Source organism: Pocillopora verrucosa, chromosome 8, assembly GCF_036669915.1.
Source record: "Pocillopora verrucosa isolate sample1 chromosome 8, ASM3666991v2, whole genome shotgun sequence".
NCBI classification, from domain to species: domain Eukaryota; kingdom Metazoa; phylum Cnidaria; class Anthozoa; order Scleractinia; family Pocilloporidae; genus Pocillopora; species Pocillopora verrucosa.
The window spans coordinates 21,895,379-21,919,336 of NC_089319.1; the positions used below are offsets into that span (position 1 = coordinate 21,895,379).

General features: G+C 38.0%; 3 protein-coding genes across 6 annotated transcripts; 1 reads left to right on the forward strand and 2 right to left on the reverse strand.

Moving 5' to 3' along the window:
- The first annotated feature begins 573 nt into the window (after positions 1-573).
- On the forward strand, positions 574-2,945 carry LOC131785997 (uncharacterized). The gene has a single exon (XM_059102973.2). The coding sequence runs from the start codon at positions 662-664 to the stop codon at positions 2,270-2,272; it is 1,611 nt and encodes a 536-aa protein (XP_058958956.2). The 5' UTR covers positions 574-661; the 3' UTR covers positions 2,273-2,945.
- Positions 2,946-3,790: 845 nt separating this feature from the next.
- On the reverse strand, positions 3,791-10,459 carry LOC131785998 (gamma-aminobutyric acid receptor subunit gamma-2). Of its 2 annotated transcripts, none has more exons than XM_066171440.1 (10): positions 10,362-10,459; positions 8,860-9,061; positions 8,332-8,411; positions 7,922-7,989; positions 7,296-7,516; positions 6,576-6,658; positions 5,810-5,938; positions 5,187-5,401; positions 4,482-4,631; positions 3,791-4,167 (listed from the first exon to the last, which is right to left on the reverse strand). In XM_066171440.1, exons 2-10 carry the CDS (start codon positions 8,910-8,912, stop codon positions 3,796-3,798), a joined length of 1,371 nt encoding a protein of 456 aa, XP_066027537.1. In that variant the 5' UTR covers positions 8,913-9,061; positions 10,362-10,459; the 3' UTR covers positions 3,791-3,795. The 2 variants fall into 2 exon arrangements, with proteins under 2 accessions (XP_066027537.1, XP_058958957.2); XM_059102974.2 differs by having other exon boundaries at positions 10,163-10,424.
- A 1,060-nt stretch (positions 10,460-11,519) lies between these two features.
- Positions 11,520-23,554, reverse strand: LOC131786019 (gamma-aminobutyric acid receptor subunit gamma-3-like). Of its 3 annotated transcripts, none has more exons than XM_066171311.1 (10): positions 23,482-23,554; positions 17,828-17,967; positions 17,287-17,399; positions 16,497-16,564; positions 15,758-15,981; positions 15,446-15,528; positions 14,785-14,913; positions 14,036-14,250; positions 13,164-13,337; positions 11,520-12,940 (listed from the first exon to the last, which is right to left on the reverse strand). In XM_066171311.1, the coding sequence occupies exons 2-10, from the start codon at positions 17,890-17,892 to the stop codon at positions 12,509-12,511; spliced, it is 1,503 nt and encodes a 500-aa protein (XP_066027408.1). In that variant the 5' UTR covers positions 17,893-17,967; positions 23,482-23,554; the 3' UTR covers positions 11,520-12,508. The 3 variants fall into 3 exon arrangements, with proteins under 3 accessions (XP_066027408.1, XP_058958983.2, XP_066027409.1); XM_059103000.2 differs by lacking the exon at positions 23,482-23,554 and adding an exon at positions 20,905-21,015; XM_066171312.1 differs by lacking the exon at positions 23,482-23,554 and adding an exon at positions 19,206-19,230.
- Positions 23,555-23,958: the final 404 nt, after the last annotated feature.

Consider the following 23,958-nt stretch of genomic DNA (forward strand, 5'->3'; position numbering starts at 1 on the left):
CTGTGCAGTTAAAGTCGGTCATTTGACGGGTGAATAATGAGCAGCAATACACTGATAGAGGTGTTTGGTCACGTTGTGTTCAGTTTTACTCGTACCCCTTGTTTTGAAACTTATTCCTTTTCACTCGACTGAGCATCAAAGGCATAAAAAATGGATATTAACTGTATTAAATTCGCTGAAAACGCTGAGAGTTTGCTTCGTAAGCACTTTCAGTATGGATGTACTTTCACTTCCTAAGTATATATCCACCTAAAAGATCGCAGATATTGGGAAAGATTGCGTTTTGTATCTAAATTTTAACCTGTGCAGTTAAAGTCGGTCATTTGACGGGTGAATAATGAGCAGCAATACACTGATAGAGGTGTTTGGTCACGTTGTGTTCAGTTTTACTCGTACCCCTTGTTTTGAAATTTTTCCCTTTTCACTCGACTGAGCATTAAACGCGGAAAAAATGGACATTAAGTGCACTGAGTTCGCTGAAAACGCTGGGTATACAAAAATTTACTCAGCTTGAGTTTGCCTCGTAAGCACTTTCAATACGGATGTACTTTCACTTTCCAAGTATATATTTACCTAAAAGATAGCAGCTATTGGGAAAGATTGCATTTTGTATCTAAGTTATAGACTGTGCAGTTAAAGTCGGTCATTTGACGGGTGAATAATGAGCAGCAATACACTGATAGAGGTGTTTGGTCACATTGTGTTCAGTTTCACTCGTGGTGTGTCAGAGCATTACAATCCAGAAGAACCTGTATTGACACCGGAGATGTTTGGCTACGATCCTTTAGAAAGCACCGGTCGAGAATGGTATTATCATCCCGTAGATGAGTTTATATTTCAAGAATACAGCGATAGAAGGAATACAGCTTTTTCTTATCTTCCTTCATCAAGTCTTAATGTGAGATGTATAAACGCGTGTGCACCAGAGGAAAATGAAGAGACGTTAGGCGGCCAACAAGATGAAGATCGAGCAATGGCTTGGAAGCGGCTCAGACCATCCGCTCTTTCCACAGTGTGGAAAGCACTGTGTACCGGTGCTTTGATTTCATTGTTGACTGCTGCTATTATCGGTGTCCTATATATAATGATAACCTACGTCTGCTATCAAACCATATACAACTGTCAATTTCATGACAAGGAGACAATTCCTGAGAAAGTACAATGGATCAGAACATTGTCTGACATCACAAGTTGTGTTTTCCTGTACTTGTGGTTCTTTGGAGGTGTGCTTTTACTTTTTCGACCATATCAGATCATGGGGTTGAAGGGGAAACTGTTCTTAGCAGCTTTTCTCCTGTTTTCTTTGGATACACTTTATCGCGTGGCGCTTCAACTTCTTGGAATATCTCATTCTAAACTTTCTGTGTTAAAAAAGATTCCATTGAACGTACTTTTCCTCTCCAGTATATGTTGGCAAATTTATGTCTTAACAAATGCGTTTCGCTCGCTATCAAAAAGGCTGAATTTATTTTTCAAAATGCTGACGCCAAGTTGTTTCCCTTTCGCAATCGGCATCTTCGTAGCGTCTTATATTTACCCAATGTACAGCAGGCAAGATGGGAAAGGAAAGCTACTTATAGCAATCTTCTCGCCTCTCATCGGGGTCGTTCTTAAGGTGATCTCTCGAATATGCGTTCAGCGGTTATGGCGCATAACTCATCCAGGACGTTCGTTCGTCTTGTTAGCGCCGTTGTATTTTGGAACAGCAGTTATGTTTCGAGTGTTGCAAGCAGAGCTTGACAGCCTTAAATCCATAGCTATCCTTGGAATAGTCCACGGCGCTGCAGAAGTCATAGAGAGAAGCACCATGGTTATCATTGATCACGTTTGTCATGTAATTTTAGAAAGACAATCAGCTCCTTGGGGAAGTTTCCGCACTCCTCGGCGTGAGCGACTAATGGCTGATGTCGCTATTTTAAGCATGCTTTATGAATCAACTGCTATTGTTTCTGTTAACAGTGTTTTGTACTTGTATCAATATATTTACTTACAAAATATTCCACTTTTAAAGCTGCTGCATAAATTTGCAATTCATACCTCAGTTGCACTGGTTATTGAATGGTTTTTCACCGGCGCATCATTGGCCATCGAGACTCATTATCAGAACATCGCAGTTATGGCCGTTTGGCGAAAAAGATGGAAAAGACACATTTTGGTTGCTATAGCAAATCTCGTTCCATTGGCAATTTGGACGACACCCAACCTCTTGGAAATTGTACATGGGCGCTTTTATGAGTTTCAAAGCCACCCGTGCAAAATGCCCTTCGCTTAGAGACTTGGAAATCATTACGCTGGCGTCCGTTCAGCCTTTCCACGGGTGACGGTCTTGTAAGCTTCTCTTCGATACCGCCTTACATTATTCGGTTCGTAGCGGAAACGAACTTTATGAAGAAAGAATCCATGTTCCGTCTGCTTGTACAGAGAAAGGAAACTCTGACCACGATGATTATTTCTAAAAGACCTGCGAGGATTTCATTGGAAAGAATAGCAGAGATTGTGTGTCACTAAAATAAACGCCATTCGATCTAGCGCTTTGAGGCAATTAAATATGGAGAGCTTCAGCCTACAAATTGAATTAATCACAGCTCTTATGGGCTACGAACATTGCCGTAATGAAACAGTCAATGACAATCTTTTGTTTGAGCATGACGCAAACCGAACAGAACACCAGTATCGCGCTCGTATGGGTCTGCTTAGCACTTCTTTGGGTTCAATGATATACGCATGCACATTATTTTAAAAAGAGTGCAAAGGTTCGATTTCGTATCTTAGAGACATATAACATAAGACTGCTACGCATTTATAGCTTGAAACTTGTCTTCGAATTCTTTGAATCATGTCGGTAGAAATTCTTTAGAATAACTCCTAAAAATACAGAGCATGTGGATACTTTTACAAACTGAAAGTTGCAATACCCTATAGCTTTAATGGTCACGAGGTGAAAACCAAAATAACTTAGACTTAAACACTTCATATAAATTCGTTAACTTAAATTACATGGACAATGCTTGTAGGTTACTATAAATTTACAGTTAACTCTGTAATTTATATACTGGTTTAGATTTGTTTCTCAGTGCAATGGTTGCGCAGACATTTGCGTTAGAAGTTTGTTGTACAGTATTTTTACGTTGTTGGTTTACTGAATTCTAAATGCTCAGTCTGGTTTCTATCCAATAAATAGATTCAATGTTGCCGCAGGAGATTCAAAATTTGGTGAGAACATCACTGACGCGCTCGGCTACCCTTAGTATTGTGCTACTTTTTGTTCTTACCACATTTTGACGCCATATGTGATCTATTACTGAACAAACGCACGACAACATGGAACATGTTTGCTTTATATGATAAAGAAAAAAAACTGTTTTGATGGCTCAGCTGCGCCACATTTTGAAGTAATCTGAGATCTGTTACTGGAGAGACCCACAGCAATATGTTATATTGTTTGATGGTGACGTCACCTATGCGTCTGTCCTCCGATAGATCATAAGTTAGAAGCAATTAATACGCGCGCGTAATATAACTTTTTACAACTTACTTAGCATATACACAGGAAAAGGATTCTATGTACACCAATTACCTCCGTTACAGGTACTTCCTGGGAAAGTATTTAATATTTAAATACGAGAAGATATATAACTTTGAAAAAAAACTAATTATACCACAACAGGAACAAAAACTTGTTTAGGCAGTCATACCCTGATTCATCACGCAACAAATCTAGAGAATTGTGTGATAACCTCCATTTATAGGATGGGGTAGATATTATTATTTGTTTTATGATTAAAGGCGAAAATCTTATGTTATTATATCAATGCCCTGCAAATAAACATACCAGTAGCCCAAATTGTACAGGGCATATGAAAGAGGAAACAGAAGTCGACACGCAAAATCTATTTTTTCTGGGAGAGTTCTTTTTTTCATCCCACATTTAGTTCTGGGTGACTTTGGGTTTCCTTCAAGACACTCTAAGAAACTGCCATTCTTCTGCGATAGCTCTGATGTCTCGTCATTCGGGCCAGTGTCGTTATGAGGGGCTGTGGCTGTCACTGGTAGGACATGAACTCTTCCCTTAGCTGGGGATTTGACGGAATCACCTGATATGTTCAAAGTTTTGGAGCTCCTGCGATGACGTAGGTCCAGTTTGCTCAAGGATAGTCGAGAAGTGTTCTACAAAATAATTAAAAAAAATTATCTTTCCGATTTGATTCACTGTCACGACCATACGGGGATTGAAACCTCGGATCAATGTCAGTATCTACCCTTCCCCTGGCCTAACATTAACTTTAACTTGCTATCAGTTGACAGCTGTTGGACTTGGGGGAGGGGTAAGTGCGCAGTTTCTCAGATACTGATATTAATCTCAATCTAAATATCCCACGCACTGTCAGTGCAATATCTTTTTAAGGAGGGAGGCTGTTTAGTCTCTCTAGGTCAAAAGGAGATAATTTCACATCTGGAAAAAAAAGTGGAAACCTCATTACCAGTCCTTCGTTGTGTATTCCTTCCTCCCTGTTTTCTTTATTTTGCTTTTCATTTGCGAGTCTCTCTACCAGTACACACTCAACCAGGGACAGAAAGATAAAAAGGAATGACGTCATTAAATACCAGTCCACTCCTTTCACATAGCTCACCTGCAATGAAGTTACATGTATCGGGTATCAAATAATTCTCTGAAAGTTATGCAATGTAAATATCTCTATATAACTTTATAGAATTGTATCCAATTTTCTTGTTTTTTTTTTATTTTGTTTGGCGTGAGTTACGCAAACGTGACACTGAACCAGAGATACACTTTTATTACATATTGTGAAGTGTTATCCACAGATATAAGTATTTTGGGGTGGGAGAGGCACGGGTGTTGCATTTTTGGTAACGCTACGATATAGAGTTCCTCACTAGTAAATAGCAGAAGGGTTTGCAACGAGCCTTGGTTGTCAACAAGGGCAAAAATACATTTATTCTTTTCTAAATTAATTTTAAATACATACGGCCAATATTTATACGGCCTACGTCTAATTTTTGCAGAGAGTGAAATTTTTATAACTATTTTTGGAAAAGAAAACGTGTCTTTCTTATGATGGTTTTCTTGACTGTTGACAGCCTAAACCATAACGAATTTTCGCGAATCCCTGCATACCACCGTCTGTTAAATGCATGTCATGTTTTAGTCATGAGAGTTCTCTAACCTTAGGCAGCATGCCGTTAATGTAACCCAATAAGAAAACAATTGTGAGAATGCAAGTGATGCCGACAGTGAGCCTGTCACCTCCATTATCAGGACTCATCCAGAACACGATCCAGCTCAGCATAACGAGGAAGATGCATGGAAGGTACAGCTGGATCATGTAATATCCCAGACGCCTTTGCAGCAAGAAGTATGCTCCTACGATGGTATAGTTACCTGTGTATGATAGCCAAGAAAATTTGTCATCATTGCATATGTAGTTGCATTACACTAGGTGAGGACGACCACGTTAGTTTTGTAGAAGACTCAACTTCAATTTAACAACTCTTTGTCGCCTAGACTTTTTCCTGTTCTCATTCATATGATATAGCTCTGCAGTGATGATCTAAATGAAATCTGTTGCAACAAAACTGAAAATGGATACGAAAGAAAACTTTCGACAGGCCATCTACTATCACAAGAGAATTACCTGTAAATATACCGTATGTCTCCTTAAATAACCACACAAAGACTTATAACCTTGAAAGCTACTTGTCAAAATTAGTTTAGTAACTTAATTACAGTTCGTCTTTCAGGGCGCGGAAGCTTTCTAAATCTTGCTAAATCTTGTCATAAATAATTTACCTCCGATGTATACTCCAACTCGGCGTGAGGGTTTTGCAGATATGATTGAAAACTGCGCCATCGTAGTTTGTTCGACAGTGATAAGGTCTCGCTTCCACATGTAATCAACATCGCGCGTAGAAAACCCGTCTGAGACAAATACAGCACAATGTGTATTAAGGAGGATTGAACATTCTTCGTCTGCCTAAACAATGATCAATCAAATGTACCATGACCAGTGCCTAGTTACGGACTACTTGGAAAACTATGAGAAAACCCTTAATTGAAACGCTGCATCTTACTCTATATAAAACACTTCAGCGGCTAAGTTGCGATGAGGCTACAACTGTAGTGTACATCGATTGTCATACCTACAGATCGCAATGTTTTTATCAGTGTACTAATTTAATTCCCGCTGCCCTTTTTATCAGACCTTATTTCCTCCTGACGCGCTTCGCACTTTATTTTCTGACTTTACGTTGTTGAACACCACCTTGATTGTGGTTCATACGCTCACACTTTTTCAACTAATTTGATCGTTTATTTGCCTTCTCCTTGATTTACTTATCCGCCTCTGCACCCTGCTCTACTATATAAAAGTCGCTTGACATGCACTCAGAAACTTTCAGTTTCAGGCATCCAAGATTTTAAAGAAATGAGTGCATGTAACAGTATTTAAGCTAAGAATGATTTTTTTTCCTTTTTTTTCCTTTAATGGATTCAAGAAGAGAGTAAATGGTGAAAATTATTGCCAATATGCATGTAACATCTCCCACTATGTACTTACAGCTCCCAAATGTGAGCGAACAGTTCTGTGTGTCGATTGGAAAGTTGTGAAGATCCATATTACAGGCGGACACTAAGTGAGTACTAAAGATAAACAATATAAAACTATAATAGAACACTTGAGATTCAGTCAAGATCAAGTGTTTATTAGACAATTTTGGGATAAAATTAGTCCCAAAAACTTTCATGGGGACCATAAGGGAAACTACTTCGGGTTTCACTTCTGGCTGCTGCACATTTCATCGTAAATAAGTTATGAGAATTTGGTGCTGGATCAAGTTGAAAAATTTTACCCGATAAGCTGGAGTAAACTTATTACCCGTTTGTTGGATAATGTGTGTATTTCATAGGGAGAAGTTAAATGTTAATCACTACTGGGAGTCAGAAGGATAAACTTGCCATAAAGCTGATACCACAGATGCAGCACATGAATCGCCAACGCTCACACTCTATACTGAGGACTAATCTGCCTCGTTTTATACCCAAGACCCCGAGTATCAAACCCTGTCGGGCGACACATACCCTTTAGGGAAAATTAAAGAAGTAATATCTCTCAGGATCTCTTGGTTCTGAGTCTGACACTTAACCGTTGCCTTTCCCAAGTGACTTTCAGTCTTCATCAGATATTAATGAAGAATTCATATTTAAGTCGAATTAGCGGGTGGTAGCCGTAGAAGTTTTATCTGCAAGCAAATGATATTCTTGTGAACAGCAAACTTACTTTCTTGAGTAGAATACGCGCCCAGAGGGTTCCACATTCATAGAGGAATGTAAGCTTTTGTCTTCTTTATCCAGATCTGTTGCGCGAGAATTATATGAAAAAGTATCAGGCCTCCATATTAAGTTGATGTCATCTCTAGCCAGATGCACAGTTTTGTTCACGACGTTTGCTAATCGAGGGTCGTACCATTCCTGACGAAAGTACATGTACGCATCTAGTTCCTGTACGGGATAAGAGAAATCTTTACGACTTATCCTACCACAAGTCTCCTATAGCACAGTGGTAGAGCATTTGAAGTACTTAACGGAGCTATTGCCTGCGCACGGAGTTCTCTTTTTTTTTTTTCGAGTATACCTGTGACATTCACTAAATTACACTGAATAACCTTGTATTTGTCTCAAGAATCCAGGAAACGAAACTGAAAATTATTCCTTGATTTGATTCTTAAATTCATGCCATCGACTGAGATTAAATCGCTGGATTTATTTTTCCACCCTACCGTCTGTTAATCATGAGCTGCTTTGTAACTTGCAGTTTAAGATAAAAATTAATGAACTTGCCTTCCCTAATTTTAATTGCAGAAAATGTTTGACTGCAAACATTAGTAATAGTTGAAAATATCCTACCATGTTGACCTCTTCTATTTTCCCAAACGATTCCACATAAAGATCCACCAATATCAACGTGTAATTAACTAAAAAAGCGCCACAAACGAAATGGTTAATTTCGGGTATATGAATTGTTAATTTTGTCAAATATTTTCCCTACGATTTCAACTGGCTGTTTTTTTTTTATTTTTGCTCTCAGTTCCTTTGTTATGATTGGTCTTAGTGATAGCGTTGGAAGAAGCTTAACGACACTCAATGTGGGTGCGAATGGGTCCGGCAGGATTTGGTATCGATGTGTACTGGGTATGGATCGTTTTCAAGGCGTTTCACACGCAAGGGAAATGAAAGTTACAAAATTAAGCATTGATTTGCCATCAATAATCGATTATCTGACCAACTGATGGTCATTTTTAAACTACAGGTCATACCTCCATCGTTGGGATGTGATCCTCTGTCGTAACCGGAGTTGGTCAAATGTTCTTTAAGCACTTGGAGTGATGAACCCGCACTGAAATGACGAGAGCAAGTAAGCGAGTGGTCACAGATAATTACAATATCAAATATTATATCAAGCTGGAAATTAAACAAAGAATGTCCTTGTGTGCACTACCTGCGTGCCGTCTCGACCATGATTCTTGTCAAGGACCTCATGAGTAACTTTAATTTATGAACTACACAAGATTCCTTCTACTTTGAAACCATCATAGGAGACAAGCAAATTAACCAGATACCAACACAACATAAATATTGGCCAGTCTTGATTTGGATTGATCATATTCATTAGTTATCATTTACGTAGGAATTCAGTTATTAGATGTAACGTTTTGGTGCAAGAATCAGTATTTAGTTTTTCAACACTAAGGTTGACTTTTGTCAATTATCATTTAAATTGATTATTCTATAGATGTTAAGACTAGCAGTTTAGACTTGAGGAAAAATTTTAAATAAGACGTTACCTGGTTACAGTAAGAAGGAATGTTTGATACACAATCAAAAGGAGCAACGCCATCCCAGCAAGGGTCCGCCAACAACCTTTTTGTTTATATAAGAGTAAGGAACGATAAAGTCAGAGAGTATTCTCAATCTAGGTCTCCTTATATCTTGCCCGCCATATGTATGCAAATGGTTCCAGCGGTTTGAGAAGAGTACAGCCTCTTGCTACAAAAAAATGAGAGGAAAGGGAAATCTTTTCAAAGATATTGATTATTCGAGTAATTCAAAGCTGGGTGTGGAAAGTTGTCCATGAGACTGTCTTGGTATTGCGTTCCTATTCTCGATAATTGGTTGTGGAAAGTACGTATACGCATCACCCCGTCCCAGCCAATCAGATGACTTGGTCACTCACGCTTTCCCGCACCTTTGGTCGTTCACTTGTAGAGTTACTTTCGTCAGCTCTCATCGTTTTTTTTTTTTTTTGTCCTAATCAACTTTGTACTGAGTACTTTGATTTGTTTCCATGGAAACACCCTAAATGAAAGCCTCTATCATTGCCAACACTGTAGGTAGAATTTAATCTTTCTCATTTCCAATGGTTCTTCCCTGAGTCGATGCAGCCTTGATTCACAGGTCAAATTGATAATTTATCTTGATTATTGTTCCTCGTCAGCCGACATGTTTTGTGATGGAATATACAATAGATGTTATTTTTCAGCTTGCTTTCAAAGTTATTAACCCAGCTTAATAATTAACATCAAGCACGTCTCGTCGTTTCTTCCTAGCTTTTGTTTCAAATGGTTATGATTTTTGCAGCTTTTTTGTCAATTGAAAATATTCTCTTCGTCCACAAGACTATCCCGGTATGTCACACAAGCGCATTTTTACTCTTTACAGAGGTATTTTCCTTAAAATATCTTACTGAGTAGTTTTGTCATTCTAAAAACGCGAAGTTGAATTGAAAGAATTTTCTAGAAAAATATGTACAGTGAAAGAATTGATGAATTGATGAAATGCAAATTCGACTCTTCAAAAACTTTGGTTAAAGTTCAGATCATTGAAAATAAACGAAGATTCAATGTCACTACCGAACACCTCTATACCAGTTCTGTGGGAAAAAAAGTTTGTAAAGCAAACAGCGTAGAAGAGTCTGTTTACATATTCCAGAGGTTTGAAAGTAAATGCGATATTCCGTATTATAATAAAAATTATTCTGAGATGGCTGTAGGCTCGTCTTGTTTATGTCGCTCTCAACCAAACCTTTACTTTTCTACGGACAAACTGACTCAAAACCTGTTTATCACACACACCCATAAAAGTACTTACCGTGTTAAAACAGTGACGAAATACAGTTTAGAGACACCTTCGTTCCAATAACTCTTAGTTTTGGTAAGGTAATATGGAATAATAATATTCCACAAAGAGGTGAAAAAAAAAGTATCAACTACGCGGGAAACCGATTGATCTTTACAGAGATAGTTCTCTAAAAGGTCTTTGTAATACTCAATGCAATGAATTGATTTACCACTCCAGTGCTGCTAGAAGTTTGAAGTATCGTGGATTTATGTATGAAACGATCTTCCAGATTAGAGCTTTCCCGTAGGACGCCTGAGCAGGTGTTCGCTCCTGATAGCGCGGCATAACTAAGTCGTTTGTGATAAACTTTGAGCTTGCGATTGAACAATAGACTTCAAATTTGTTTTATTTCTCGCTAATGTAAAATTATACACAAGGCTTTGCGACAAAGGTAATGACATACCTAAATTTCACGAAACAGAGCGACATAATTTTTGATAGCTATTTGGTAACATTAAAAACAATTTGTTGGTGGTAACTTAGAAAATATTTGTCTTTGCAAGAGCAGATATCCGTGTTTTAAAAGCTTCTTAAGTAACACCAGGGGGCTCTGTAGGTAATTTCTATATTGTTTTCAAAATTCTTGATGGTGATTGGCCACAGGGAAACATCTGAACGGTTGCTGTCAGGTGGGAAGCCATTGTATTGAACCCTAGGTTACTTGGTTCATTATCACCTGTGCTCCATTGGCAAACTAGGTATCACTCCCATTGTAGTTAAATATTATTGTTGTGTGCGCCTGTTACTCTTTATTATCATCAGCTGAGAGCTTTAGATAATCCCTTTTATTTTACGAACATGCTGTGGCAGCATGCTTTCCGTTAACGCACACGCAGCACGTGCATTAAATAACTTGGAAGGATCTTCAAGTCACGCGAGGTTCTAAATAAATATGAACTTCTACGACGCAAGTCAATGAATAAAGCAGACTACTTATTCATATACTATCAATTACCCTATCCCTTGGCGGAATACTTATAAAAAAAGGTTTCTCACTCTTGCCATTGCTTTAATAACGGGAGAGTTTGAAATCCCATCTGGGTCAAAAGCGGGTTTGCGTCATTGTAGTTCCGCTGAACAAAGCAGAAAACACGTATATGAACTCATCATGATGATTCCTGGAGGTCTTAGAGCGGAGACAGCACACTTCCTAAAAGTGTTAATCCTGGGAGAAGTTTCGAGTTGAAAAACTTTTCAATATCTCGGTATAGACAAAACTGCAAGAACACCCGACTTTCCTTGGGAAATGTATGAACGAAAATACGAACCACTTTCACTCAAGCTTGATGTTTGAACTAAAAGGATATACTTTATTTTTTCAGTCAACTTAAAATGGCAACATGGAAGAATAACTCATTTTATCGAGTTGCCAGGCTAAATACTGCAACACACAAGACTTACAAATATTTTAAAAAAATAGCAGTAATTTGACAGGCCCAAGAAAAAATTATCGTGGGAGAAATAATTACATTAGTCTAACGTAAAATTACACAACATTTATAAACAAAGGTCTCCAACAACTTTTGAGAGAACAATGAAACAAAGAAAGCAACCTTGGGCTAGTTAAGTTAGAAAGAGAGATCTAGAAACATTCAGCCTTTTTGAACAAATACTTGACTATACTTGACACAAGGATTATCATTGAGGCAGAGTCTTTACTCCGCCTTAGCTCAAAGCATCAAGATTATAATAGGCGAATAGTGAATTGAATTCAATATAGACAGAGATAAAAGGTTTACACGCACAATAAATTATGCTTACTCTTGTGAATAACCTAAATGGCATACTCTTTATTTCTTTCGTAAGGCACGCATATACTTCAGAGGTTCAGAAAATCCTAACATTATTATTGTGTTTATATTAACAGCTTGCTTTCACTCTTTCACTCAAACCAATGATCAGTATGCGTAGATATGATCCATTTACAATTTTAATACATTGTGTAGAGGACACGTAATGAGAATTTAGAGAAATGTTAACTACGGGGGAAATTGTTCAGATATTGTCTTAAGAAAGGCTACAAAAAAGAGTATGTTCTCTAGTAAAGATAATTAGCTTTCAGATCTTGGCCATGGAAGGGTTAAAAGTCTTCTGCCGACATCGAAAGTGATTTACATTCAATCGACAGAAAGAGTGTTATTTCGAAAAAAAAAAAAAAAAAAGGTAGGTTTCGGTGCGGGAGAAAAATTACGATTTTGTCAAATATTGTAATTATCATACTAATGTAGTATGCGAATATAAACTGAGTCGAAAACGCCCGCAAAAAATCAGAACTCCTTCGACAGGATTTGAACCTGTGACTTAAACTCCGGTATTTTATATTCTGTAGGGTAAAACATTAGTGCCGTGAAAGTAAGTCACCCAATATGCAACGTTATACAGCAAAAACGTTAAAGGAAATAAGACGCGGCTTGCTTTGTCCACCTTAGCCGAGAGTTCCATTGGGCGAGAGTTTCTTTTGTTGAAGAAGCAGCGAACAACTGTGTCGTAATGCGCCTGTGTGTTTTCCTTATCCATTTCGACCCAAGCTTCGTCGGGCAAAGGCGGGCGCATCTCCCCAAGACTCAAGTGCCTGTATTCATCTCTTATCATATGAAAAAGTTCATTATGTTCATTTGATTCCCAGTGATTCAGGCGATTTCCTCCCTCGTTGTTTGTCTGTGTGCCAGTATCTGCTTTTCGTGGCCTCAGAATTTGCACACCAGACACGTAACGGCAGTTTAACCCTCCTTTGTCCTTCACCGAATTCTATTCGGGAGAAAATGCAATTAGAACTATACCAGGTGGGAAATTGGAAAAAAAATCTAATCATAGCACAATATGAACGGCGTAGCATACTAGTATACGGGGTAATATGAGGCATAACAAATCAGATTTCAGTACTATATACTACGTTGGAGTACCTCACAAACTCAGCAAAAATTAAGAACTCATTAACAAAGCTTAATCCCCCTCCTCGATTATTTTTTACCTTCCTTGGTTCCTTGTCCCCAGAATTCCTCGTCCTTCTGTTTTTTTGCTCGTCTTCTATTTTCCTGGCATTTGCCCTCCACAACCTGTCCACGACGATGCATTCCAACAGACTCAGAAAAATGATCGTGAAACACACCATCAGGTACCAGTCCATTCCTTTGACATAGCTGACCTGTGACAAAAATATTACAGGAACGTTGTCGTAGCAGAAGTCGCTAATCCACACAGCCAGTATGAACTGCATACATCTATAAGTTTCTATGAATGGCTAGGTGTAATTGCAGCTAAATTTCAACTGTTTTCTCTCACGTGGTACATTGTGTTGAGATTAGTATTTTTCAATTAAAATAAGATTAATTATATGTATTTATTTTGATACATCGTTTCAGGCATTGGCAGTAAGAAAATCGGCGGAACATAATTAACATCTTGTTTTGGAAATGATCTGATACTTATTAATAACAAACGAAGTGCTTAAACAGCAACAATTATTCTCAGTAATGACAGTTGCCGTCTAACCGCACACTGTACGGGACAGATTCACACCCTATGATTCCGATTTAAGCAGGCCCGAATAAAAGTCTGTATCCATTATTCATTTAAATTCCACGATATGCATGCTTAGAAATTCCCCTTCTCCCTAACATTCTCATCTTTGTAAATCCATCATCAGATGGATATACAAATACGTCAGTACTAGGTGACAGGCGTGTCATTCCTTGCAACGTTTGGCTTGATAGTATATGATAATGCAAGGGGATGTCAAATTGCATTCACCACCACCGAAATACCATAACCCAACCTCTTTCCAGAAGAATGTCCTTTTGATCGCCCCAAACTCCTAGTGGTAAATAAAGACTGCTCCCTTACCTTGGGAAGCATTCCGTTGGTATAGCCGAGCAAAAACACGATGGTCAGGATAGTGGTGATACCCACAGTCAGTCTACTAGCGCTGTCATCAGGCCTCATCCAGAACACGATCCAACTGAGCATGACCAGAAATATACAAGGGATGTACACCTGAATAATGTAATAACCCATGCGTCTCTTGAATGGAAATGTCACTGTTAACACTGTGAAGTTCCCTTAGGAAAAATGAAAGACGAGGAGTCAGGACTGTTTTGAGAAAGGGCAGCCAGTCACTTCTCGACACATCGTTTGATCGGACCCTGCCTGTGTCTAACTATTCAAAGAGACAGATTGCCTCAAAAGCGAGCCCCCCTTTCCCCCTCCCCCATCTTCCTTCCTACCTCCCCCTTTCCACCCCTAGTAAGGAGTGGTTTTGACTCAGATGAAAGAAATCACAGAAGCAACAAACACTTAGGATTAACCTCGAATGCCTCCTTGCGCCAGAAAAAATTACCAATTGAATTTGAAGAAATTTAAAGGATATGTGTCTAAATTCGTGTACTAGATTCAGTGTCTTTACCACAAAGGCAACATGTCCTCAGGATATCAATTGAAGGGACTTCATTAACCATTCCTTGAAATTCTGAAAGTTCCTTGGACCACCTAATCATTGTCAGTGAGAGTTCGCCTCGTGTTCGAGCCGACGTAAGTTACAGTCAAGCAGGTTCAGTTGGATATGCATGCTAATCATATTTATCTCGCACTCTTACCGGTGGAAAACTCGTTGACTTCAGTGGACAACGTCGGGTCACCGACGGAAAATTGTGCCATTTCTTTGTTAGCAATTGAAATCGTGGGGTTCCTCCATTTTAAGAGAATATCATCGTCTGTATGGCCATCTAATGACAGGTAAAAATTAAAAAACAAAAACAAAAACAAAGTAAAGAACAAAAAAACACGAGAGGATCGACTTCTATTCGTGGACATTTCGGAAAGTCAACTGAATAATATAGTAGGAAACTTTCCCTCGGCATTTCTTCATGTATAATTTGGTTTTATTAACCCTTTACACCCTAACATCAGTATCAACATTCTCCATACTCTTCTATATACGTTTCCTTTAGTACTGACAAGGAGAATTTGTTGAACAATCAAAGCTCCTTTGGGTGGCGATCATTTCCTTTATTCTCATGATCTTAAGGATTGATTCAGCCATATTACTGTAAAGAGAAATTAGATGCTGGTCACTCTTAGAGTTTAAAGGGTTAACTGGCTTGATAAATAAATAAAATTGGTCATCATAAGAGATTATAAGGCTGACGTGCGAGCGTTAGCCTTTCGTCAGGGCGAAGGATCTTCCCACTAAACACAGAATGAATGCTACCAAAAAACAAACAATAACAAACAAAATCAAGAAAAATAAATACTCACAGCTTCCAAATGATAATTTACACTGCTGTGTGTCCATAGGAAAATCATGCAAATCCATTTCACATGAAGCGATAATGTGTGTACTAAAAGGAAAAAAAAAAGATCTCTGATATGAGGACTAAATGTATGTTGCTTTTCATCGTGTTGACGTATAAAAGCATGTAACAAATTATTTCTTATTTTACGGATAAATTTGATCTTAAATATCATCTGAGCGATAGAACCCCTAAGATATTTGATGAATGATCCTTTCTGAGTGTGTAACCGCTTCGAAACTCAGTTCTCGCTCATTATCATTTACAGTGCACTTACCTTCTGCTGTACATAATGAAGCCTCTCCGATCGATTCTGATGACGCTATGAACCTCAGTGTCGGGCAGCATCAGGTCCGAGGTTTTTGCGTTGTAGCAGTAGGAGTCTGGTAACCATAGGCGAGAAATATAGTCTCGTTGCAGCACCTGATTGTCAGAGGTTATGAACTTAGCGATACGATCCTCGAACCACATCTGACGGAAATACATAAAACCTGGAAATTCCTAAAAAACAGAGAATTGAAGGGAAAATGTTTAGGGATCAGTAATTATTCATCATGGGGAGGGGGGGGGGGGGAGGGAGGGAAGGGAGGGATCGTTAGAATAGTACAGAACCTTACGAGGGAATTGGGTAAATTTTACAGTGACACAACCAAATTCTGTCGAACTCCCCCCCTTCCCCCCCCTCCCCCCACAGGTGATAACTGATAATAGTCGTGGAGAGGTGGAGCGTCGAGCAGGTTCAATATTAATGTTGCCATCACCAATGACGAAAGAGTGTTTTAACGAACGGCGTGATGAAGAAGGATAATAAATGTTGTGCTCGGTATTTCACTTTTAATTTAAACTAGGCGCCATTCCCCTCAAGAGGGCTCGACTAAACCTGAGGCTCATGGAACGTGAAAACAAAACAAGCAAAAAGCACATTTAATATAAAGTCAAACCTTAGCATTGTTTAGTGGTTTGAGGAAAAAAAATCAACTCCAATTTTAAGGATAATTGTTGAATAATGATCTTACCATGTTTACTTCTTTTATGTTTCCAAACGACTCCACATAAATATCTAAGAAAACCTCAGTAGGTTTACCTACAAATAATAAATTGCTTGTAAAACAATATGTTTTGATTTATTGTTTCATTTTACATATTGGGAAATCTGTCAAATGATTACAAGAAATAAACAAAAGCGGATGGTTCTGAATCAGAGGGAACAGCGCTCGAAGCGTCGTACACTCTTCTTATTTAACACCATCTTTTCATTCTCTGATGAAGTTCACGATGTGGAAATATCCAGGCTCACCTTATTCATTTCCAAGACATTTCTTGGAAATGACATTTATACAACAGCCCATCACCTGAACTCTTAATCAATTGACCGCATTCATTTCCTTTTTAGGTCAAAATAGTAAAACCAGCTTATCGGGGAGGGGTTCCCCTTTCCCTCTTCTCCCTTCCCCACCCCCCCACACTCTCCCTTCCCCATTTCCCCCCCTCATTCCTTTCCCCCCACCCTCCTTAACCATTCCTCCTTCCCCAATCACTCCATCTCCCCTCCCCCCTCCCACCCTCACTTCCCCTTCAAAGATAGAGTAACAGAAAAGGTTGAGCTTCATCCTCTTATGTAGTAACCCGGCAAAATACAATTAATCTTAAAACGTAGCATACACTAGTTTGTGATACAACATTGTGTGAAAAGGGATTTGTCCGTGTTTTTCCATTTTCAAATGTGAATTTTACTGTAGCTTATCAAGTTCATTATCAAGTAAAATGTGTTCTCATAATCGAGTGACTTTGTCACTGAGTAATCACCTGATGTAGCATTTGGCCTGACTGTCTTGTCGTACTTTGTAGTTAGATATTCCACCAAACTTATGGGAATATTTCCTGTTCCATTCAACGCTGGCTCAGATTTATTTTCCTCACTACAATCCATTAAAGGCAAAAACGTAATGATAATCATGCAATAAGATTGGTAAAAGTGACGTATGGTCTTGTGAAGTTCAGCCCCTCTTTGTGAAACCAGTAATCGCACGCGCTACTACTTTGAAACCTCATTTTTTTTTTCAGCGTACTTTGATTTAGTGTCGTAAAACCAAATTCATCACAACAGCCAATCATAGAAGGGAAAATATCACGAGGAGCCAATCTACAAACTGGGACTGTCGGTCACTATTTGAGATTCTTTTGTCTGGTGTGTTTCCTCTCTTGACATTGTATCTAGAGTAGTCACTTGGCAAAGTTAACGAGACGGAGTAAAACAAAAAACGAGACGGAGTAAAACAAAATTCGGACTGTCTATTTCCGACACTCACAATACTCATATATTATTCATATTAGACAGATGTCTTACCGTCCAGCAACATTAACAGCAATTACGGAGAAAATAACGACATTTCTAATCCAACACGGGGCCATGATTCTCTTTTGTATCGTTTAGTTTTCAAGGATAACTACGCAGTTCTTCCTCTCCAGCACTAATATTCTCTATTTCTGTTAAAAAAGAGAAAGGTCATACTGCTTTCAGTTCTAAATAAAGTTTAAAAAAGCTACGAGTATAAATATTGAAATTCATGAGCTAACGCCAGACAATGAATAGTTGTTTCTGCAATCGAGGCTTAATCATTTACATCACTGCATTACATGCAAATCAGTGATATAACCCCAGATTTGCATATATGGAAAAGTAAAACTTAAAACCTAATTCAAAGTTTAATTTTGATCTGTCCGTCGATGAATGAGAACTATAAATGTTCCGTCTAATGCAGTATAGCGAGCTTTCAATCAAGACTGATGCTGCCAAGCATTGAGACAGGTGTAAGGTAACAATTAATCGTTTAGCTCTCCAAGAGATTGACTCGTAACTTGTTCTTAGTGCATTTTCCAACAAACTGATGAGGAGAAGGGAAAAAGTCATCAACTATGCAGCAATTTCTTGAGATATCACCAAATTTCTCTTAACTAGTTTATTACGAAATGTAATGCACCTGGAGAGGAGAATTACGAAATAAAACTTGGATTTTAATGGCCTACAGGTATAACTCCCATTATTGTGAAATACTTACTGCAATTATCAGATATGCAGTAAGTATATATCAGCACGAAAATAGAACCTTGAATGTTACGTATTGCTCAAATTTAAAATGTCATTTTTCATCGCTGTTGTGTTTTATGACTCAGACCTTGTGCTCTGTTCTCGATTTTAATTTCAATTCATGTCACGCTGTTTGGTCAATTTGTATTAAAAAATGTACTGTTTGTAGCAACGAGTAGTTTCTCGAATTCTCTTCTAGAATATGGAACACAATGCTTTTGTTTCTAATAAAATGTAAAACCAAACACCGTTAGTTTTGCTTTTTATCGTGGTAAAATATTTTCCTCTTGAGGAAAGACAAGCCCTAGCGGAATATTTTTTTCGCTTCTGTCGCAGCGTCGCAGCCCACAAGCTCGTTTTCAAAGGAACAAAAAAGGACAAAAGGACAAATGCTCTAAATCAGCTAAAGCTCGGCATTTTCAAGATCTAGTTGCTTCTTTCTTTCAAAATACAAGCGACGGCCTATTTGCTGGGTTATTTGTTAGTTAACTTATCGAAAAAAGTTTAAACTTGCCTGATAATGCGAGGAAACCATTTCGGTACTGAAATCGAACAACCTTCTTGAATGTACACCGAACTCTAGAAAGCAATTAGTCATTTCTGAAAACTTTGGCAAATACCACACAAAAGACGTTACCTTGTCTTTATGAGGTAAGAAAAACTGTTAATGTAAGAAGCAATAGATGTTATCACAATTTCCATGAAATCCCATTAATTATTAATTGCCTCACAACATTCATCAAAAACCTCATTTCGCGCTTGCTCAACTTGTTTCCATATGAAAATGGGAATCATGTCGTGAAATTCTTTCCTCGACGTGTGTTAATTCTGCCCAGTACGCAGTTTGACATTTTGTTAACCCCAATTCGTTTGTCTATCTGCACATATATATTGGCTTGCCACATTAACCTTTACTCTGGCATAACGTGATAAGCGCAGCATTTAAACTGTTTGCGAATACATCGTTTGATTGCCTACCACACGAAACCAGAAAAGTGTTGATGCTACTAAAAAAATCCATCCGTAACAAAATGAAATTGCACGTGTCTCGATTATTTTCATGAAAAAAGCATGATCAGTTTGGACTGGCCCAGGACAAGGCTCATATTTTTTCTTCTCTTTTAGTTTGATTAAGGGCCGTTTTTTTTGCCGATTCAATAACCTAAACATGTTATAGTGAAAGTTGATTTATGACCTCTTTCATGGAAAACGGAGGGAAATTGTATAACTGATAATTACCATACGATAAAAAGTTCAACGTAACGAAGTGAATAGAGTTTGGAGATTTTCTGTCCGTGATACACGATCCGTTTTATCTAGCAATCATCGTTATAATTACAAAAACCATGTTGCGTTTCTCTTAAGCACTCAGCATATGCCCTCCCTATTTCCTCGGCTCAGAGAGAAATTGAATCCAATTCGGAATGAGTTGTTGATGACGTAAACAAAAAAACAAAAAAATTGGCTGACCGACTTCCTTCGAAGGAGAAAACTTTTCAGTTGCCAAAATGGGTTGTAATTAAAAAAAGTAATGAAATTACATGTATCTTAAGGTGAAATTATAATCCTGATTATAAAAAAGCGTTTTTTTTTGCCTGAAGCCATAGCACGAAAATAAATTTATCAAAGATAACATTGTTTGAAACCTTTGTTAACTGAAGTTTAGTTTAAGGCCCATCTCATGTTGAAGCACATTAAAGTAAATTCTCCCGTTAATGTTTCAACATATTAAATAAAAAGTTGTTGCGAAGGAGCAGGGTCTGTTATATCATAACACGTAATCATTTCTCATGGCATAACTTGGGTGGATGAAAACTTTTTGACGGAAAACTTTTCTAAGACGATGGCACCTTAGTCGCGTTAAAGCAGGAGCTTAACTCTTCTAGGAAAAGGGTTTTACAGAACATGGGAGATTGATAAAAGTACAGCACAGCTTTATTATTGAACTGACAGGCAGATTTGGATTGAAGAGTATACTTCGAGCAGTATTCAAAAGCTTTGTTGTATTTCCTTGGTACGTCGCCCCTCGAAACTTAATGTAATAAGGGCGTGAGTTGCTGTTTAATAAATATTCGAGTATGGAAAATATAAAGATTTTTTTTCTTCCTTTTTTTCGAGAGTCTGTTTTTCCTTAGTTAATATACAGTGCGTTTTCACTTGCCTATTGATTTTCCACAGGTTCAGTTAACAGTACTCCTTCCACTAGAGGCTTAATATCAATTTCAACTGAAATGACATCGACACTGCTAAGTTCGATTTACTTTCGATTCTGACTGGAGACAATTCTATCAGATGGAACTTCAATCGCTTAAAAGAATCATGATGGCTTAACCTACCTGGCAAGTCTATAAAATTAAACGCGATATTCTGAAGTCAGCAACCAGTTCTTTGGAAAATACGCGATGTTACCTGAATGTGAACTCATGGATACAAATTACGGAATTTCAGGTGGTCTCAGGATGGGTTTGTGATGCAAATTATGACCTCGTTAACACATGTTTTATACTTTAATACAATTAAATAAAATGCTAGCAAAACACTCAAATGGAAACTTAAGCCACGAAAAGCACATATGTGAATAAAGAGAAAAGTTACATAGCCTTCATTAACACCAAAAAAATTATATATGAAGTCCATTGCACGAAAATTAAGATGTAGTTAAGTACTCGAAATTCTTACTCCTAAGTTAAAATTAATATCACGCCTACTTATTTCATATCGACTTGAATCTAAGTGGATTCACCTGTAACATTACAATGACAGTTCGAATTATTTTTCACGCCTCTGACAGTTTGTGTTTCATCGACGTCTCTCTAGTGAAAAACGATGTATCAACTGCTATGAGTGTAATTTGTGCAGAGGAACTGTCAACCTTTAAAGTGTTTTTTGTAATCTTACCATTTCAAATCGTGGTTTTAAAATTTTCAAGTTACTGCTTGGCAATTATTTATTCATGGTTGTCATCCTTTGCGCTGATAAATTATTTAAAATAACACCGTTATGTTTGTAAACGATTTCAGTCAGACATCCTATTTATACATAACTTCTGACCAACATGTCCGTGGCGACAAAGGCATTGATAAAAACGTCGATACTGCTCCTTGTGTACGGGGTTATCCAATTGTTTTGCTTCTTTTTTTTTTTCTCAAATGACGCCGAATATCTAGACAGTTTCATAAACATATGTGGAGGGCATTCTAAAAGCAAAGTGTTTTTTAAATGCAAACGAACAACTTTCTTAACACCAGAAATTGAATAGAAGGTAAGGCGTAACTTAAAAAGTGTAAAAATTCTAAGGCGTCACTCTTGATTGATTGCCTTTGAGAAATTACTATTAATGCAGATTCCATGTAAAAATGTCTAATTCTTTACCAAGTTTAATTGATTTGAGAGCCTTTTTGATATGTCTTTTAGCCCAAATAGCCCTCAGGTCACGGCTTTAGACAGAAAATGTCGTTTTTCAGCATAATTTTTCCTAGGCCTTGAAGGATCCCGGTAAGAAACATCTGACAACATAAACTATTCTATCTCTTAGGCTCATACATTTCATGTGCAGTTGTAATCTCGATCATCGCCATCGATTTTTCTTAATGATGAAGCTACGCAATGTTGGGTAACTATAACGTAAACCCGTGCAGCTTACAGCTTTGTGTTCAGTACTGTCAAAAATACAACAGAAACTTTAGGCAGTAAGTACGGCAACGTTGAGGAAAAGGTCTATTGAAAAATGAATTAACTCTTTTGTTTAGAATTTCTCGAATGGCAAGATGTACTTGCCTTCTCTTGGCATCACACCTAAACTACAGCATAACACGGGAGCGCATTGTGGAGTTCCTGATAGAACCTTAAATAATTCGCCGTCTGAGTCTCTGTCCTAAACTTGGAAAACTTGGTGATTTCACGTTGTTGTTTTGTAGAGGAAGGCTAAGAAATGTACAAAGTTTTAAAACGCACGTGCTTAGCCATTGTTCTGCCCCTTAAATCTTTTGTTTCGCCGCGCCCTCCCTCGTATTTGCTTAGGTTTACAGTCAAGTCGCCTGACAGTCATCTCGCCCGAAGTCATGTCGCCCGAAACCTAAGTCATGTTGCCCGAAATTTTAGTAATGTCGCCCGAAAAAAAAGTCAAGTCGCCTGAAGAAACAAATACTAAAAAGATCTGAATTTCAGACTGTTAATAGGCAATAACGTTGAGAAATGTTTATCACTACAGCGCTCTTTGTTTCCGACAATACCCTGAAGATTCTTAAAGTTTAAATTCTTTCCAACAACAAAATAAAGCGTTGTTCGTTTGGTATGTAATCGTTTCTTACTCACAGACGTTTCGTAAGCTTGAGAAACTTTTTCTTGGTTTCTAACAATACCATGAAGACTTGACTACACAGAAATCGGTCATGTGTTCGGAATTGAAATATGTTTGAGTAACGATTCTAAAAGCGTGCTTCGTTTCTAACAACAAAGGAAAGCGTTCTCCGTTTAAAACAAAAAAATGAAGCGTTGTTCGTTTGGTACGTACACGGACATTTCGTGAGCTTGAGAAACTTTTTCTTGGTTTCTAACCAAGCCATGGAGACTTTGACTACACAGAAATCGATCATATGGTCAGAAAGGCCATATGATCGACCGTAACCGTCGCACTGTAGGGCTTGTTGACGTGGTCTAACTTCATGATCACACTCAATGCAAGGATGAATGCTCATTTTGATCAGTTCGTATTCGTATTGTAGCTAGCTTTGCCCTCTTCATATATACTTTGATCGGATCAAAATACACATGCGACCACCAGAGGAAACAGAACACAACTACATAATTTTTGCCTATTCTGATCCTAAGGGAAATGATGCTATCAGACTGCTACTGTGAAAAAAGTCACAAGCATAAACAATAGACTGTTATCTTAAAAATATCACACTTACCTTACGCAAGGAAACAAGTTAATTTTATTTGTATGTTACTCGCTTTACCTTTTACCGCCTTGTTGAACGCGACAATCGACATTCGTTTACCAGGTGTTTTCATCTGTTATTGTTAAGAAAGTCACAAATAGACACATCAGGACTTTACTTGTATGTTACGCTGCATCCATGCATTTGTTGTTATAGAAACGAACAACGCTTTTAAAGTCGTTACTCAAACATATTTCAATTCTGACCATACAATCGATTTCTGTGTAGTCAAAGTCTTCATGGCATCTTAAGAAACAAGAAATAGTTTCCCAATCTTACGAAATGTCCGTGAGTAAGAAACGAGTACGTAGTAGGGGGAGGGAGGAGGTATGACAAGACGATTTGATTGTAAATTGGCAGCCGTAAAGAGTTTCTAAATCTGACGTTTCGAGCGTGAGCCCTTCGTCAGGGGGAATAAAGGTTTTGTTGGTCTTATGTGGTTTACAC